The sequence below is a fragment of the Citrus sinensis genome, chromosome 3 (assembly GCF_022201045.2).
Source record: "Citrus sinensis cultivar Valencia sweet orange chromosome 3, DVS_A1.0, whole genome shotgun sequence".
Lineage (NCBI taxonomy): Eukaryota > Viridiplantae > Streptophyta > Magnoliopsida > Sapindales > Rutaceae > Citrus > Citrus sinensis.
In genome coordinates, this window is record NC_068558.1 from 32,915,608 (window position 1) to 32,932,392 (window position 16,785).

Consider the following 16,785-nt stretch of genomic DNA (forward strand, 5'->3'; position numbering starts at 1 on the left):
TAAATAAAGGGAAAGTCCAAGTTGGGGCATTTTCTTTTGATCATGAAACTTCAAGAAGAGAGCTTGCAAATATGATTATTAAGCATGAATACCCTCTTAGTATGGTTGAACATTCTGGATTCAGGAAGTTTGTTGGTTCTTTAAAACCCATGTTTAAGGTCATTTCTCGAAATACGCTGAAGAAAGATATCTTTAAGCAATATGAATATGAACAGTCTAAAATAATGAAGTTTTTGGCGAGCAATCAAAGTAGAATTTCGATTACTACTGATTTATGGACTTCTAATCAGAATATGGGTTACATGGTTGTCACCACACATTTTATAGATAATTCCTGGAGGTTGCAAAGTCGTCTTAATTATAAGGTACTTTCTATAGCATTATTTATTTATATCTTTGTCATTTCCTTTTCATTATGATTAATAAATACTCAATTCATATAATAATATTTTTGTTCTATTGTTTGTCATTTTTATTTAGGTTTATACATATGATGTGTCCACACATTGCTGAGGTACTTTCTAATAATTTAATGGAGTGCTTATTAGATTGGAATATTGATGGAAAAATGTGTTCTTTAACAGTTGATAATGCCACTACTAACAATGCTATTGTTGACATCCTCTTAGACAAACTTTCTAATTCATTGTTATTAAATGAGAGGTTGTTTCATATGCGTTGTTGTTCACACATCTTGAACTTGATAGTGAAGGATGGGCTAGATGTCATTAGTGAAACTATTGAGAGAATTCGTAGTAGTGTTTCTTATTGGAAAATGACACCCAAAAGACATGACAAATTTATTAAGGGTGTTCGTGATTTAAAAATTTCAAGCACCAAGCAATTGATTCTTGATTGCAAAACGAGGTGGAACTCTACCTATTATATACTTGACACTGCTTTAGTTTATAAAGACGTGTTCTCTCGCTTAAAACCACGAGAACCACAATATAAATCATTGCCTAGTGAAGAAGATTGGGAGTTTGCAAAAGAAATTTGATGTAGGCTTAAATTATTTGATGAAGTTTCAAAATTGTTTTCTGGCACGAAATATCCTACAATGAATTTGTACTTTTATTATACTTGTGAGATTAGAATATCTATTTCTGAGTGGTTAGGTTCTAATAATGATAAAATAAGGATAATGGCAAAGAAAATGTTAGAAAAATATGACAAATATTGGAGTGTGGTTAATGAGTTAATGGCAGTGGCAACTGTTTTGAACACTAGATATAAGATGAAACTAGTATAATACTATTTTCCTATGCTTTATGGAGTTGATTGTGAACATAGAATTGGGAGTGTCCGTAATTATTGTTAAAGTCAGAATCATATGGACATGTTTATCTATCTAATGAGCCTTTGATTACTCAATCCCCAATGTAGGCATTTCATTTAGGAAGGGAACAACGTCAGGCTAGTTTTGAGACATTTATTAGTCAAAGTACTAGTACTGACCACGTGAAGTCTGAACTAGACTATTATTTGGAGGAATATGTCATGCCTCGAATTGATACCTTTGACATATTGGGTTGGTGGAAGGTGAATGGATCTAAATATCCTACTTTGTGCAATGTTGCTAGAGATATTTTGGCTATTCTTCTATCCACAGTTGCATCTGAATCTGCATTTAGTACCAGTGGTGGATTTGTGACACCACATCGTAGTAGACTCCGTCCAAATACATTAGAGGCTTTAATGTGTTGTCAAGATTGGTTGTTGGTTGAAGATGCTGGTTCGAATTTTTATAATTAAATTATTTATTTCATATTAACTATTTTTTGTCTAACTACTTTAATTTTTATTTAATTTTTGTGCTCAAAATCATATGCCTGTTCTTCAACACATACTAGATTGATATATTCAGAAGATGTGGACATGTATGAGGTACAATTAACTATATCATTCATATATTTAGTTAAATATAGTCATAATAAAAATAATAAAGTATTAAATATAAATTATATTTAACTTATATGACATTATCTAATGTTGTAGGAATGATGGTGGTTGTGTTGTGATATCCAAATAATGAAGACAATAGAATATTATATTGATCTTACTCTTGCATTTTTTTTATTACCTTTCTTATTTGCTTGTTTTGGTGTAAAAGCATAAACTACAATATTTATTAGACTTTTTAGACAAATAATATAATTTAATCATTATCAATACATTTTAGTCTTTAATTTTCATTCTAAAAAATTATTGCTCTTTTATTGTAAAGTTTTAGAATTCATGATGGAATTAGATTAGATTTGGATTTTAATTTTTTTTTCTAGTTTTGGAGCGGATATAGATATCTATTTATTTTTTTGGATCCGGATATGAAGCGAAAAACATGGGTCTTTGATGGATCTGGAGCAGATACAAATCTCAATTTTTATTATAGATATGGATTTGGAGTAAAGTAGATCCAATCCATATCTGGCCCATTACCATCCCTAGTTCAGGAGTTGAGGAGAGATCCTGATCGCAGACGAGCAGACACCATAATCTCGCATCAACAAAAAGCAAAAGCAACCTTGTTTGCTGCAGTCTCATCTACTATTTTTTCCAAAATAATGACGCTGAAAACAGCCAAGGAAATTTGGGATTTTTTGAAGCAAGAATACAAAGGAAATGAAAGGGTCAAAGGGATGCAAGTGTCGAATTTGATCCCATAATTTGAGATGTAAAAGATGAAAAAATCATAAACAATTCAGGAATATTCTTACAGACATTTTGAGATTGTCAACAAGGTAAGACTCCTTGGCATTGATTTTTCTAATTTTAGTGTTGTTCAAAAAATCCTAGTCACAGTTCCTGAAAAGTTTGAGGCTACAATTTCATCTTTGGAAAACTCAAAAGATCTGTCAAGTATTACCTTGGCAGAATTGTTAAATGCATTGCAAGTATTAGAACAAAGGAGGCTTATAAGACAAGAAGGACATGTGGAGGGTGCTTATCAAGCCAAATCACAAAACAACAAATGTGGCAAAAATAAGAAAACAAACTAAATAAATACAATAAGCTTGGAGGTTCTGCAAGCAGTAACAAAAATAGCCAAAGCAGTAACACTTAAGTCTTTCCACCTTGCGCTTACTGCAAAAAAGCCAATCATCTACAGAATAAGTGTTGGTGGAGGACAGATGCAAAATGTCACAAGTGTGGTAAGTTAGGGCACATGGAAAGGAAATGCAAGACTCAACAACAACAAAGAGAAGCTAAGGTTGTTGAGGATCAACCTCAAGAGGAACAGCTGTTTGCGGTATCATGCTTTGCCACCAACAGCTCCACAGAGAGCTCCTTATAGATAGTGGTTGTACAAACCACATGACTTATGATCGAGAGCTCTTCAGAGAGCTTGACAAGACCGCTATTTCCAAAGTCAGAATTGGAAATAGAGCACACATTACAGTAAAAGGTAAATGAACAGTAGCAATTAAAGGCCATACAGATCTGAAATTGATTTATGATGTTTTATATGTTCTTGAAATTAATCAAAATCTTTTGAGTGTTACTCAATTGTTAGAAAAAAGGCTATAAGGTGTTGTTGAAGATAAGAACTGTGTAATCAAATATGCAAAAGATAGAGAGGTATTCAAAGTTCAAATGAAAGGCAAAAGCTTTGCCTTGGATTTAATGAAAGAAGAACAGGCTGCTGTACACAGAGAAGATAGCTATGTTGTGCTTTGGCACACAAGATTAAGCCATTTCCATCATATTACTCTACTCTACATGAAGAAGAACAATCTAGTCAAAGGCTTGCCTGAATTAGAAGAAGAGTCTCCTAAATATGCTACCTGTCAGTATGGAAAGAAAACCAGGATTCTGTTTCAACAAAATAAGGCCTGGAGGGCTATACAGAGGTTGCAATTAATACACATAGATGTAGAAGGGCCAATGAAAACACCATCTTTGAATAACAGTAAGTATTATATTGTTTTTATTGATGATTACTCAAGAATATGCTGGATTTATTTTATGAAGCTTAAATATGAGGTTACTGACATCTTTGTGAACTTTAAAGCTTAGGTTGAAACTCAAAGCAGATGCAAGAAAATTTAACAAGTTTTCTGAACATGCAGGCATTGAACATCAGTTGACAGCACCTTACACTCCTCAGCAAAATGGTGTTGTGGAGGGGAAAAAACTGGACAATAATGGAGATGGCAAGATGCTTATTTCATGACAAAGGGCTGCCAAAGAAATTTTGGGCCGAGGTCGTAAAAATTGCAATTTTTTTATTGAACAGATTACCAACAAAAGCTTTACAGAAAAAGACTCCATTTGAAGCATGGTATGGTTACAAACCAAAGCTGCTTAATTTGAAGATATTTGGTTGTCTATGTTTCTCTTACATCCCTCAAGTTAAGAGAGACAAATTGGACAAAAAAGCAGAACTTGGGATTTTTGTAGGTTATAGCTCAACTTCAAAAGCCTATAGGATCTACTTATCGCAAAACAACAAAGTAATAGTCAGCATGGATGTTCAATTCTTTGAGTTAGATAACTGGGGTTAGGAGAATGACAAGAAGCTTAAGGTCGAAGATGAGAATGATGATACGGATAATGAAAATGTTAGAGGAACCATATCACTTTCTGACATCTATCAGATGTGTAATATTGTTGTAATGGAGCCTACAGGGTATGAAGAAGCTGAAAATGATTAGAAGTGGATAACTACAATGAAAGACGAGCTAAAGATGATTGAAAAGAATCAGACATGGGAGTTGGCAGATAGACGTGAACACAAGAAAGCTATGGGAGTCAAGTGGGTTTACAGGACCAAACTCAATCTTAATGATTATGTAAACAAGTACAAGGCAAGACTTGTTATCAAGGGATATGCCCAGGTGTTTGGGGTAGATTTTTTTGAAACTTTTGCCCATGTTGCTAGATTGGATACCATAAGGATATTGCTAGCTCTTGCTGCACAGCATGGTTGGGTTATGCACCAAATGGATGTCAAATCAGTTTTTTTTTAATGGATACTTGGAGGAAAAATTTTTTGTAGAGCAACGTGAAGGGTTTGTTTTTCCAGGACAAGAGGAGAAGGTATATCGACTGAAGAAAGCCCTGTACGATTTAAAACATGCACCAAGGTCCTGGTATAACAGAATTGACACACACTTAGCAAACTTATGCTTCGAAAAAAGCCTAAGTGAATCTACTTTATATATCAAGAAGGCTGATAATGAAATACTTGTGGTATCTATGTATGTTGATGATCTACTCGTTACAGGAAGTAGCAAGGAGTTGATTGACAGGTTTAAAAGAAAAAATAAAAAATGTCTTTGAAATGACAGACCTTGGGAGGATGACATTCTTCCTTGGTATGCAGGTACATCAAAAGCAAAATGAAATATTTCTATGCCAGCAAAAAATACAAAGGAAATTTTCAAGAAATTTAACATGGAAGAATGCAAGCCAACCGCAACTCCAATGAATCAAACGAAGAAGTTTTGCAAAGAAGATGGAGCTGAAAAGGTGGATGAAAGGTTGTATAGGAGCCAATAGGCTGCTTAATGTATTTAACTGCAACCAGACTAGATATCATGCATGCAGTGAGTTTGCTATCAAGGTATATGAACTATGCTAGTGAAATTCATTTTCAAGCAGTAAAAAAAATTCTTAGATATGTTAAGGACACAATTAATTATGGAATAAGGTTTAGTCGAGTTAAAAATTCCAGTTTTCATGGATATTCTGGTAGTGATTAGGTTGGATGTGTTGATGATATGAGAAGCACCTCAGGTTACTGGTTTAGCTTTGGTTTTGGAACTTTTTCAGGGTGTTCTAAGAAGCAAGAAATTATTGCTCAATCCATAGTAGAAGCAGAATATGTAGCTGTTGTTGCTGCTGTGAATCAAACCCTTTGGATCAGGAAACTCATGACAGATTTGCATATGAAACAACAAGAAGGCACACAAATATTTGTAGACAACCAAGCTGCAATAATCCAGTGTTCCATGGCAAAACAAAACACTTTAAGATAAACCTTTATTTTCTAAGAGAGGTACAAAGAGAAGGAGAAGTGCAACTGATCTATTGCAAAACAGAAAATCAAAGTATTGACATCTTAACAAAAGCACTTCCAAAGATTAGATATGAATTCTTGAGGTAAAAGCGGTGTTTGCAGCTTCAGAGTCAAGGAGGAGAATATTGACTGAAATGACTCATGAAGTTAAATCAGTTTTATTTTTTGTTATTTTTTAGGATTATGACTACTTCTTCATGCTATTTTCTTGCACTTAGTTGTTAGACTCAACATGTAGCAGATTTTTCTGCAATTTAATTTTCATTATACTGTATAAATAGATGATTTTGTTGCTCAATAAAATATAACTTTGCAGTCTCTAAATCAGCCTTCTCTCATTATCTTTATATCCAACAATTAGTGAAGGTTTCAGTATCTGAAGCGAGCACAACGCGCCAAACGAAATCAAGGCATGTGCAAAACCAAACCAACAATCATAATAATATTTTCAAGATTCCATTTTTAGACCAAACTGCTAATGGGCAGTATTGAACCACAAACAGTACGCATTAACAACCATCATCAAACCCATTTCAGTGCCACCTAAGCAAATCGACATGCAACCCAAACACCAACAAATTCCGAACAGGCTCTTGAGTCTTGGCACTTCAACTGGAGTGAATATCAACTGCGGTTAAAAAAGACTTAAACCAAGGACACTTGTCACTATGTTCATTTGGAATCTCTTCTTTAAGCTGAAAAGACACTTTTACCCAGGCAGCTTTCACTGCTATTTCTAACATGGTCAATATGTTAATGTGATTTGAGTTTTATCAGCAATGTACTTGACTAGGGTGGTGATCAGAAAAATTCTCACTTAACAAAGTGGTCATTATCATTGATGATACATATAACCTTTTGAACATAATGATACATATAATTGAAATTGAATTAAAACAGTATCTTTACCAGTTTCTAAATATCTACCAAATTTTGGCTGACTTGAATTTCTTCAAACCGCATCTATTTTTAATGTTTAGGCAATGTTGCTGCTGCCTTCACCACCAATGTAATCTTTGAGAATCGCTCTCAAGTAATCTAGCTGCTCAAAACTCCCTTGAAGTTCCTCCCACTACAAGTGAAAAAAGTGAAAAAAAAAAAAATTGATCATTTATTATATCAAACAGGTACCAAATCTCAATTAGGAAGATCTTTCAAAAAATGCAAATATGTAGATGGAATCAGGATTGTGATAATCAAACTCGCCTCTTGAAGAGACAATGACACCACATTCCAGCCAGCAGCAGCAATGTAGCGGTGTTTCAGCATGGTATGTCCTAATGGTACCCCTGGAAAGAGAAAGAAGAAGATCAATTGAATGCTAAATTGGTGTGAAATTGGTAAAATAAATTGATCGAACACCAGATGCACACCAGTATTCCTTGAGAAATGAGTTGGTCCATCAATCTCGAATGCAACCTTCTTATCGACCAGAACAGCATCTACAGTATACCCATCCACGGCATATTCCCTGATCCAATTGAGGCCAGTGCTAACAAGAAGACGAGCTACCTCCTTCTGGAATGATGAAGTCACTTTCTGATTAAACCTCTTTGTTTTCCCAGCACTGGCAATTTTCTCTTCAAGAACGCTACTGAGAGCCAGCTGAAGATGTGGGTGCTCTAGTTTCAAGCACTGATTCACAAGATGAACTTGAGAAGCGAACATGATATCCTCCCTGTACTGCTCTGAAATCCTTTGCTCTTCAAAACGGCTAATAGTTTTCCATATGTCGGAAAAGAAAATCCGGTCCATTTGTCCAAGTACAGCATATGACCAGGCTATGTTTCCGAGTTGATCCCTGTTAAAGCTCAGCACAGGGGAGCTTAAACTTCCTTCAGAGTCAGCATCTCCACTGCTTTTCACACCCCCATTTTCATTACAGTTTGACAACGCTTTGTTTAAACAACATGTGAATTGAGTGGCATCCTTGAAAGCATTATCCAAAGATTCAAGTAAAGGGTCAGCAGGCTCATATAAAGAAGCAAAAGCCCATAGCACTTGAGCAAGCTCCTGCTCTTGAAAAGTGTGAACTATATCTGATGCTCTTTTTGCTAATTCTGAAAAGAGATCAGGAGCAGAGTGCTGCATTGAAGCAAAGGCACCAGCAACATTAGCAACATTCTGAGAATTGAACTCCCCAACCTTAGTCAAGGCTACCTCAGCAACTCTATCCATTTCAGACAAATAAAGCAGTTCCCCTCCAATCTTGGACAGTGCCCATGCAATATTTGAGATACCTTGAGCCGAACACTCAGGTAATGCTGTCATTGCAATTGCCACAAGCATTGACATCTCTCTCTGGCGGGTAAATGCCAATCTATGAGTAGTCATCATCGAGACTTTCTCCATGTTCTTGGCAATTCGATGCAGCGCTGTGGCAATGTTCAAAGGGGATAGCGGCGAAGGGCTCAAACCTTTCCCAACCGCCGTAATCATCTCAGCAATTACCTCCAACACCTCTTGGGCAGTCTGTGCATCCACAATATCTTTGTTCAAGTTAATTTCCTTCCTACGATTAGATGGCCCTGAAAATTGGGATAGCCTATGTACAAACTCTTCAATCGTCTTCTCCCTCTTTTCTTCAAACATCCCACCTGCCATCATACTCACTGTCCTTCTAAGATCATTCATATCATACCCATTGCCACTACCCATTATATCATCCATTTTCATATCATCCTCCGAATCAAAATCCAAATCATCATCAGTCACCTTGTTTTTCTTCTCAATCTTCTCTAACTTTTTCTTACCTTTTTTCTTTTTCTTCTTTACTTTAATCAAATCTTCCATTGAACTAGCCAACCCCCTTGCCTCAATAGACTTAAGCGCAACTTTTCTAGCCCTCACACACCAATCCATCCCTTCGTTATCATCCACCACCTTAGATTTCTCTTGTTTCTTTCTCTTCTTGGGAGCTTGATAACCAAAAGGGTCAAGCTCCCCGAGAAACTCCGATTCCCAATCTACACTGTCCTCACTTTCCTTCTCTTCACTATCATCAACTTCATCATCCTCAGTAACTCTTCTAATTCTAATATTACTCTCTTTCTTCAAATTCAAACAATTATTTCTTCGTAGACCCAACTCGAGTTTTCGGGTAAAAAACCCATTTCTTAGTTTTATCAACGGAAGATTATGAACGGTTGTTGGATTAAAAATGAAGGGTTTTATTATACAAGTATGATGAGTGAATGTATTTAACAAGCCCTCCATATTTTTCTTTATCTCATTTACATACTGAATAAAAGAAAAAGATCAGCTTTAATCAACGAAAAACAATAAAAACAGAACACGGAGTTTGTTTATTTATCAGGCTACAGATTTTAAAACTGAAAATGAAGAGAATTGCGACAGATTTTGAGAAAGAGAACGTACGTACCAATGAAGGAACTTCGCTGACTCTTACAGAGATAATGAAAAATAATGAAAAGTGAACTCGTCTCTGAGGTTTTACACGAGGTTTTTGCTTAATGGCTTGTAAGAATGGAAGGAAGCTCAGACGGATAAGAGACTTCTCATGAAGCGACGTGGTTGGGAAAAATAAAATGTTCACATTATTTTTTTATCAAAATCTCTTTTGATCTTTTAACATTTAATGGAATAAACTTTTATTACAAAACCCTTAAAAATTCCCTTTGATATTTTTAAATAAAGCCATTTCCATGTATTTAATCAAATATTTTTTTAAAAAAAAAGTTGCTTTCGGTAATCCATTCTTATTTCGAGTTAATACTTAAAGATTAAGATCGGTCTGAAATTATTTTGAGAGCTTTAAAAATGATTTTAAAAAAAAGAATTAGAGTTCACCTTTATAGATTTTTATAAAATGAATAATTTATGAAAAGAGTTTGTGACTCCAGCATAGTAAATAAATGATGGATTTCGGTTATCTAATTAATCAAAAATTCCATTTTATTTTGAGTTACTGATTTAAAAAAATAAATAAATACGGCATAAACAGTACGTTGATATTGTGATTAGTATTTTGGTACCTTCAACTCCTAGAAAAAACAAAGAATACGCAAGGAAAAGTGAAAGTGAAAAGAGAATCTTTAGATTTGTAGGAGGTATTCTTCTGCAAAGCCTGCAGCTTGTAAAGAATAATTTATGATTCTAAATTTTTGTCACATACAGAAACTAGATTTTGCTTTCAATTACATTACAGGGCCACCTTGCATAAATATTGAAGGAATGTACATTAATAAACTAAACTTGGATTGGATTTTTGGTGTTCCCTCAAGAATAGCGAATTTTCATTTCCTTCCTGGAGATACATAAGTGTTCTATTTATCTTAATTCATAAAACAATCATGGAAGAAGAATCCGATTTTGCCAACGATTGATTTCATTTTCATATGATGCTGCCATCTGCAATTTCAGCCCCATGAATAATCACCACAATTCCTTCACTGATAATGTAGCCATTAGCTTCTCTATCTCCTTCTTGGACACCATCTTTGTTAATGATCTGCATAACAGTAATGATCAAATTTGGTTTCAGCATTGAAAATAAAATGTGCAAACTGCAGATATAACAAGATTCTGCAAAAGCTGAAGTTGACAGCAAAGATGTACTAGAGGTTTTGCTACTGCGAATTGATGAAGATTGATGGATTTTCCATAATACCAAAACATTTTTGCCAATCCTGGCATTCTTATCTATAACGGCTTTCTTTATTTGAGTATCTTCACCAATTCCTACTGGAATGGCCTTGTGATTGATACACTTGCCACTGCTTTGAATATCCTCTCCCTGCTGATTGAAACATGCTTGTGTTAGAAGTAAAGTAATGAAAAAGAAGCAGCAAATGTTGTTTTTTAAGAACCCTGGATCCCCCCTGGTTGCAAAGCATTCAGAAAAGGCTAAATCCAGCTTTGACCAAACAAAACATTCATTTGGAATGACATTAGGAAGCTTCATTTACGTGTGCTCTTTTTGAGAGCTCACTAAAGCATTTAATGAGACAGAGAATTGAAGGGTATACGAAGTCTAAATATCTCTTACTTGATAGAAATCAGCGCCCATGATCACGGAATCTTCTATTACTGCCCCATCTCCAATTCTTGTCCTCATACCAATAACTGTACCTTTGATCTTGCACCTCTATTGTTAGAAAGGTCAAAAATGTATTTCCAGACAACAAAGTAAAACGACATTTCAGAAAGAATATGCAAAATGCTTTTACTTACATTGATAATGCAACCATCTCCAACGACACTATCTCTTATTACAGCTTCTCTGATCATAGTTGGAGGCAGACACCGAGGCATGGTGTAGACTGGACAATCTCTATCGTAGAAGCTGCCATGGAAGGAAAGTTTGAGTTAGTTGGCGAGGAGCCATTACATATAGTTTGTAAAATTCACAAACACAATTTACTTGCATTATCCTTTCAGCCCTTTCCGGTAATTTAGCCACTGACTTATATCTCATATTTGATCTCTTAATGCATTCCATGTTTGCATGGTAAAATGCTTCTATGCTCCTCATGTCCTCCCAGTATCCATCGAACAGATAAGCTTCAACCTGTCATAACAAAAGTAGAAGGCATGGATGTAGCATATATAGAAGTAAAAGTGCATTTGCAAAGCTTATGCATAATCTACTTAGTCTGACCTTCATGCCAATGGATATTGCAGCTGGTATTACTTCACTTCCCAAATCGGTTGCCTCAGGCAAATATTCTTTTAAAAGCCTTGACATTGTATCTCTATTAATGAGATAAATCCCCATACTTGGAAAATTACCAGAAGCAACACTGTCGGATTTTCTTGAGCTTTTTCCCTGAATTTTGGGATAAACGCTTCTCAAATAAGCACCTTCCAAAGTCAGAATCAAGTTTTATAAAATGGAGATTGAGGAAGACACTTACTGAGATGGAAGTTATTGTTTCCCTCTCTGATTTCATGCTAAATTCTATTACCTGATTCACTGGATTTACTCTCAACAAACCAAAACCAGGGTGTTTATCTCTTATTGCATTTAAAGCTACAATAGTTATATCAGCTTTGTTATTCCGATGAGCTTCTATTAGCCTCTGATAATCCATTTTGTACAAATGATGGCCTGGAAGGATAAGAAACTCAGTCACAGGATACTCTTCTAGCACCCACAAGCATCTTCTTATAGCATCAGCATTTCCCTAACAATCAGAACCACAAAACAAAGAATGTTGTCAAAATGCTGATGCCCAACATCTATTTCAGGAAAAACTAGAGGCTCTGAGGCAGAAATAGAAGTAGACATCAACAAACCTGAAACCAGTCCTGGTCTTCAAGGCTCTGATATGCAGCAATCACTTCGACAAACCCATCTTTCCCACGAAGTATACCAGAGAAGGCTCTTGAGAGATGGAGATTGAGGGAAGTTGAGTTGAACTGTGTGAGAGCATATATCTTGTTAATGTTGCTATTAATGCAGTTGCTTACGACTGCATCAACAAGTCTGTAGTTGGCTGCCAAAGGAATAGCGCCTTCTGATCTTCTCTTTGTCAATGGGTAGAGTCTTGACTCCGATCCATCTCCAAATACTACTGCTGCAACACTCTGCAACAAACAAATCTTCAAACACCAAAGATGGATTTATGTATAATATTTGCTAGAAAGCTTGTGAGTAAAGAAAAATGAACCTGGTCTACTGGAGGGAAAAGTGGAACGGGATAGTAAGGCTCCTGTGAATTGCATAAGTACAAGCTAGCAGGAAAGGAAGAAGGAAGCTTTGACAAGTGTTTCTGTTGATTGCGTGCCAATCCTAAAATGGGAAGCTTTGCTTGATGTTTAACAATGATGGGACAAGAAAGCTGCAATGTCACCATGGGAAGAGAGTGCAAGAAAGAGTACAGTATGCAACTTTCTTATAGGTTATGATCTGTTAATGTATTTTTGCTTCATTTGTTCCTTCTTGTGCATTTGAGATTTAATAGAGAAAACAAGAGGGGAATAATTTAATTTCTTCTTCCTCATGACTACTGCAGAGAGATCTGCCTTGCCTGGCTAGATGTTGATGACCATATGACACAAAGCTGTCAGAGACCTTTGTTTGCGCTATTGTGTTTAACTTTGATTCTAAGCTTCTTGTTACTTTTCCTTATTCTTTGATCTGATGCAACTTGTTTGCAACTTTCTATGCCAAGAATGCAAAGTTATTTTAAACTTACAAAATTACCAGGAACAGCTTATTTAGTATTAAAAGCTGCCCTCAGAATGACAACATTACCCTCAAACATACAGAGATGGGATTGGACAAGGACTCTTGAAAATGGAAGTTAAACCAAATTTCTAATAGTCACTTAAGAAAAAACCTAAATGTTTGCGCAGTTGCCCTTTTATTAGATATTTTGCTGGTTTTGGTTCTTTAGTTCAATTGGTTACAGTTGGAAGGTTGAAGCTTATAGCCAACACCAGACATTTGGAATGGAGTAATTTCCAAGTCAGGAATTGTCTCGGCTTTTTTGCCTCATGGTTTTATTGCCAATTTTCCACATTATTATATTCTCCCACCAAATTAATAGAATTGATTAAAGAACTGATTTAACGTAAATATTTAAGGGTTATGAACAACTTCATGTGTACAAGGTGGTTTAGGCACCAAATATTAAAAAATGATGAAAATTGCTCAATACGCAAATCAGCAAATCCAAGCAAAAGCCTTAACCATACACATTTCACTAGTTTTCTCTCACCCTGAAATCAAACTTCTTCCCACAAGCCATGGCAAATAGGCTTGCTAGCAATGTCACGCCTTTCATGTTTTCAAAATAACACCGCTAATTCCCTACAATCTGACCATCAATCATGGATGCAAATGCCCTTTATTTTGAATATTGTCATCTAGAAATACATGTGAGAAGCATACAGAATCCAGATTGTTTCTGATTCAGAACATTACGAAATGCTTTTTCAGTATCTGGGTGACGCGCAGGGAAAAGTATCCAGTATTGAAGCAGTGAACAAATTGCTTATCGTATTTTGGAATGCTAAGGCTAACCTTTTGCAGATCCCAAAACTGTCCATACAAAGGCTTCAGGTATCATGAAACTACAACAAAAGGCCACTTTCTCAAAAAGAAAATATGAGCGGAAAAAGGACTCTGTCCAACTCTTCTTGGTGAAACCACTACTTCAGGTGGTGCTCAAATAAAGATGCCATTTCAATCTGCAGCACAAACCAAAAATAACCATGAAAGAGCTGAATCAACTAGATAAAATATTAATCAAAGCAATTTTTTTTTTTGTCTAGTAAATTATTTTGTCAGAAAAGACCAGCAAGAAAACAGTACTACACATGCATAAACCATCTGTTAATTAAAAAAATAATGCTGTACCGTACATCAGTGCAATTACTACTGGTACTTGCAATGCTAGGATTCATATCTTTTTAATCCAGGACTCTACATAATATATTTACTTCAACGAGTAGCACAATATCACAGATTTAGCAATTAAAATCCAATTGCATGATACTACTTAACAGTATTGATTTAACATCAACTTACAGCAGTCAAAGCTGCCTCAGCACCCTTATTCCCAGATTTACCACCAGCTCGATTCAAAGCCTGCAATTATCATCAAAAGACAACAGTCGCCGATTTTAATTGTTTGATGGCACGAAAAAGACCTAAATTAGTCACATTTCTGGTTTCATGGCATTATAGGTTACCTGGTCCATGTTATCGCAAGTCAGGACACCAAATATGCATGGAACACCTATTGTACATTGGAAACAACTTCAGTCAGGAACAATGTATAACCAAAGATACAGATCAACAAAATGATGAGCTGCAATGATATGCTACAGCATAGTTTTCCCGCTGCCCAAAGGCAATTCTTCCAAGGGGATTCAGGTTTGAATTAATAATTCAGGAGGCCACTGGCAGGAACTAAGTAAAACCATACTTTGAAGCATCATCCAACAATATGATAATCTACAGGTATCAATAATTTCATTCTTTCACTGGTTTATCTGAATAATAACCCAAAAAAATAAAAATAAAAATAAAAATAAAACAATCAAGACCAAGAAAACAATTTTTTTTTTTGGCTCACATATGAGCCACCTCGCTAACAGGTATCATCGAAAAGACATACTAGAAGACACGAAACTTAAAGGGTCCAATGTTTGCCATAGACAGAAAATTAGAACAAAATACATCAATGGAATGGAAAGATGATAAAGCCAGCGAACATAGATATGGCATGATTCAAATATTAAGACAAGAACATAGATACAAAGAATAAAAACATGTATTGTAGCATTCTTCAATCAAGCTGAGATCATATCAGACCCAAAAAGCTAGATACAGATATTTCAACACTTGACATTTCAAGGGGTTGAAATGATAAAATTTAATCATATTCAGATAGTAGTTACCTCCCATTTGTCCCATATTCTAGTAAAGAAAATACAATCAATTCAACAACAGAAACCAAAAATGAAACAGTAACCTGAATTCACGCCAGCTGAAAGAACTCCGGATGCAGCAGAATTAGCTACAGCATCATAGTGAGTAGTATCACCTCTAACCTACTGACCAAAAAAAAAAAAAAATAGGGTTCATGGATTAGGTAAACATCAGCAATATTTACTTAAACAATAATACAGTGATGGGAAACCCTTCTTGACCCAAAAATATATACATAAAACAGAAGATATTTTATCCTGTTAACATAATTGTGGAGAAACCATACCACGGCACCAATACACAAAACTGCATTATACTTCCCAGACTTCCCTAGCTGTTGTGCAACAACACCAATTTCAAAACTACCAGGAACCCACACAACCTGGTGAGAAAGTGAAGAGAAGAATCATTACACATTAAAATCTTCTCATCTGAAAGACCAATTTAGAAACCAAATGCTCAAAAGCCTGCTTGCTTCGCAATGAATCATTCTAGAATTCCCAATAAACAAAATGGAATGCATAAGCAAACATTATAAGAGGGTTCTAATTTACATTTATGGACTGTGTAGACGAGGCAAAAGAATAAAGCAAAGTCAATATAGCTACATCATTTTGATAAATATAAACAATAAAATGTACAAAATACTTGATAGAACCAAGTACAATAAAGAAGAGCTACATACATCAATGTTTTCTTCTTTAACTGAATACTTCTTGAAGGTCTCCAAAGCTCCCTCTAACAGTAGTTTTGTCACAAGCTCATTAAACCGTGCAACAACCTTGATGAGAACGAAAAAATAATTAATAACAAAAATGGCCCAGATGAGTATTAACATCATAAAAAGAAAAGGAAACAAATTCGGGTAAGACAAGTGAATTTGCATTGAAATCAAGAGAACAGACCAAAGCAAAACGGAGCCCCTCATTTTTTGTAAGGAATCCAGTCAAATGCCTCACAGCTTCCGTTTGTACAAACGATAAACGTTCCTTCCTCTCAATCGCAATCTGGGTTCCAAATCCTGAAACTTAGAAAGAAGTCAACAACAAAACAACGACCCATTCACTGGAGACCTAAAAAGAAATGGCAAAAAAAAAATGCAAAAAAGAGACCTTTGAGTGAAGAAGAACGTGAAAAGGACATAGAAGTTGGTTTTGGAGAAAACCCATTAATGAATTGACGAGATGATGATGCGAGAGGAGAGTGATGAATTGTTGTTTTGAGGTTTAAAGCCATTTTTGTTCTGATAACAGCTCAGTGTCAGACTGAGACTTCAATCTGAGTTTTAAACCCTAGTGTTAGTAGAGTAGTTGGGTAACCGTAAAAGTAAAATGGGTTGAAAAAAACACGACCCAAAACC

The 16,785-nt window shown here is 35.4% G+C and overlaps 3 protein-coding genes across 7 annotated transcripts; all 3 read right to left on the reverse strand.

Annotated features, from left to right (window-relative positions):
- Positions 1-6,820: 6,820 nt before the first annotated feature.
- On the reverse strand, positions 6,821-9,584 carry LOC102607518 (RAP domain-containing protein, chloroplastic). Its single transcript, XM_025093391.2, has 4 exons — positions 9,405-9,584; positions 7,396-9,262; positions 7,229-7,311; positions 6,821-7,094 (listed from the first exon to the last, which is right to left on the reverse strand). The coding sequence occupies exons 2-4, from the start codon at positions 9,236-9,238 to the stop codon at positions 6,999-7,001; spliced, it is 2,022 nt and encodes a 673-aa protein (XP_024949159.2). The 5' UTR covers positions 9,239-9,262; positions 9,405-9,584; the 3' UTR covers positions 6,821-6,998.
- A 515-nt stretch (positions 9,585-10,099) lies between these two features.
- LOC102620134 (inactive glucose-1-phosphate adenylyltransferase small subunit 2, chloroplastic) lies at positions 10,100-13,409 on the reverse strand. 4 transcript variants are annotated; one of them, XM_052438229.1, is made up of 9 exons: positions 12,655-13,409; positions 12,281-12,571; positions 11,899-12,168; positions 11,643-11,810; positions 11,410-11,552; positions 11,216-11,327; positions 11,031-11,129; positions 10,653-10,778; positions 10,100-10,493 (listed from the first exon to the last, which is right to left on the reverse strand). In XM_052438229.1, exons 1-9 carry the CDS (start codon positions 12,838-12,840, stop codon positions 10,377-10,379), a joined length of 1,512 nt encoding a protein of 503 aa, XP_052294189.1. In that variant the 5' UTR covers positions 12,841-13,409; the 3' UTR covers positions 10,100-10,376. The 4 variants fall into 4 exon arrangements, with proteins under 4 accessions (XP_052294189.1, XP_052294188.1, XP_052294187.1 ...); XM_052438228.1 differs by having other exon boundaries at positions 10,653-10,781; XM_052438227.1 differs by having other exon boundaries at positions 10,100-10,778.
- Positions 13,410-13,820: 411 nt separating this feature from the next.
- Positions 13,821-16,687, reverse strand: LOC102607813 (6,7-dimethyl-8-ribityllumazine synthase, chloroplastic). 2 transcript variants are annotated; one of them, XM_006493041.4, is made up of 8 exons: positions 16,538-16,687; positions 16,331-16,446; positions 16,111-16,206; positions 15,712-15,807; positions 15,469-15,547; positions 14,684-14,730; positions 14,520-14,579; positions 13,821-14,179 (listed from the first exon to the last, which is right to left on the reverse strand). In XM_006493041.4, the coding sequence occupies exons 1-8, from the start codon at positions 16,659-16,661 to the stop codon at positions 14,141-14,143; spliced, it is 657 nt and encodes a 218-aa protein (XP_006493104.2). In that variant the 5' UTR covers positions 16,662-16,687; the 3' UTR covers positions 13,821-14,140. The 2 variants fall into 2 exon arrangements, with proteins under 2 accessions (XP_006493104.2, XP_052294049.1); XM_052438089.1 differs by having other exon boundaries at positions 16,331-16,452; positions 16,538-16,677.
- Positions 16,688-16,785: the final 98 nt, after the last annotated feature.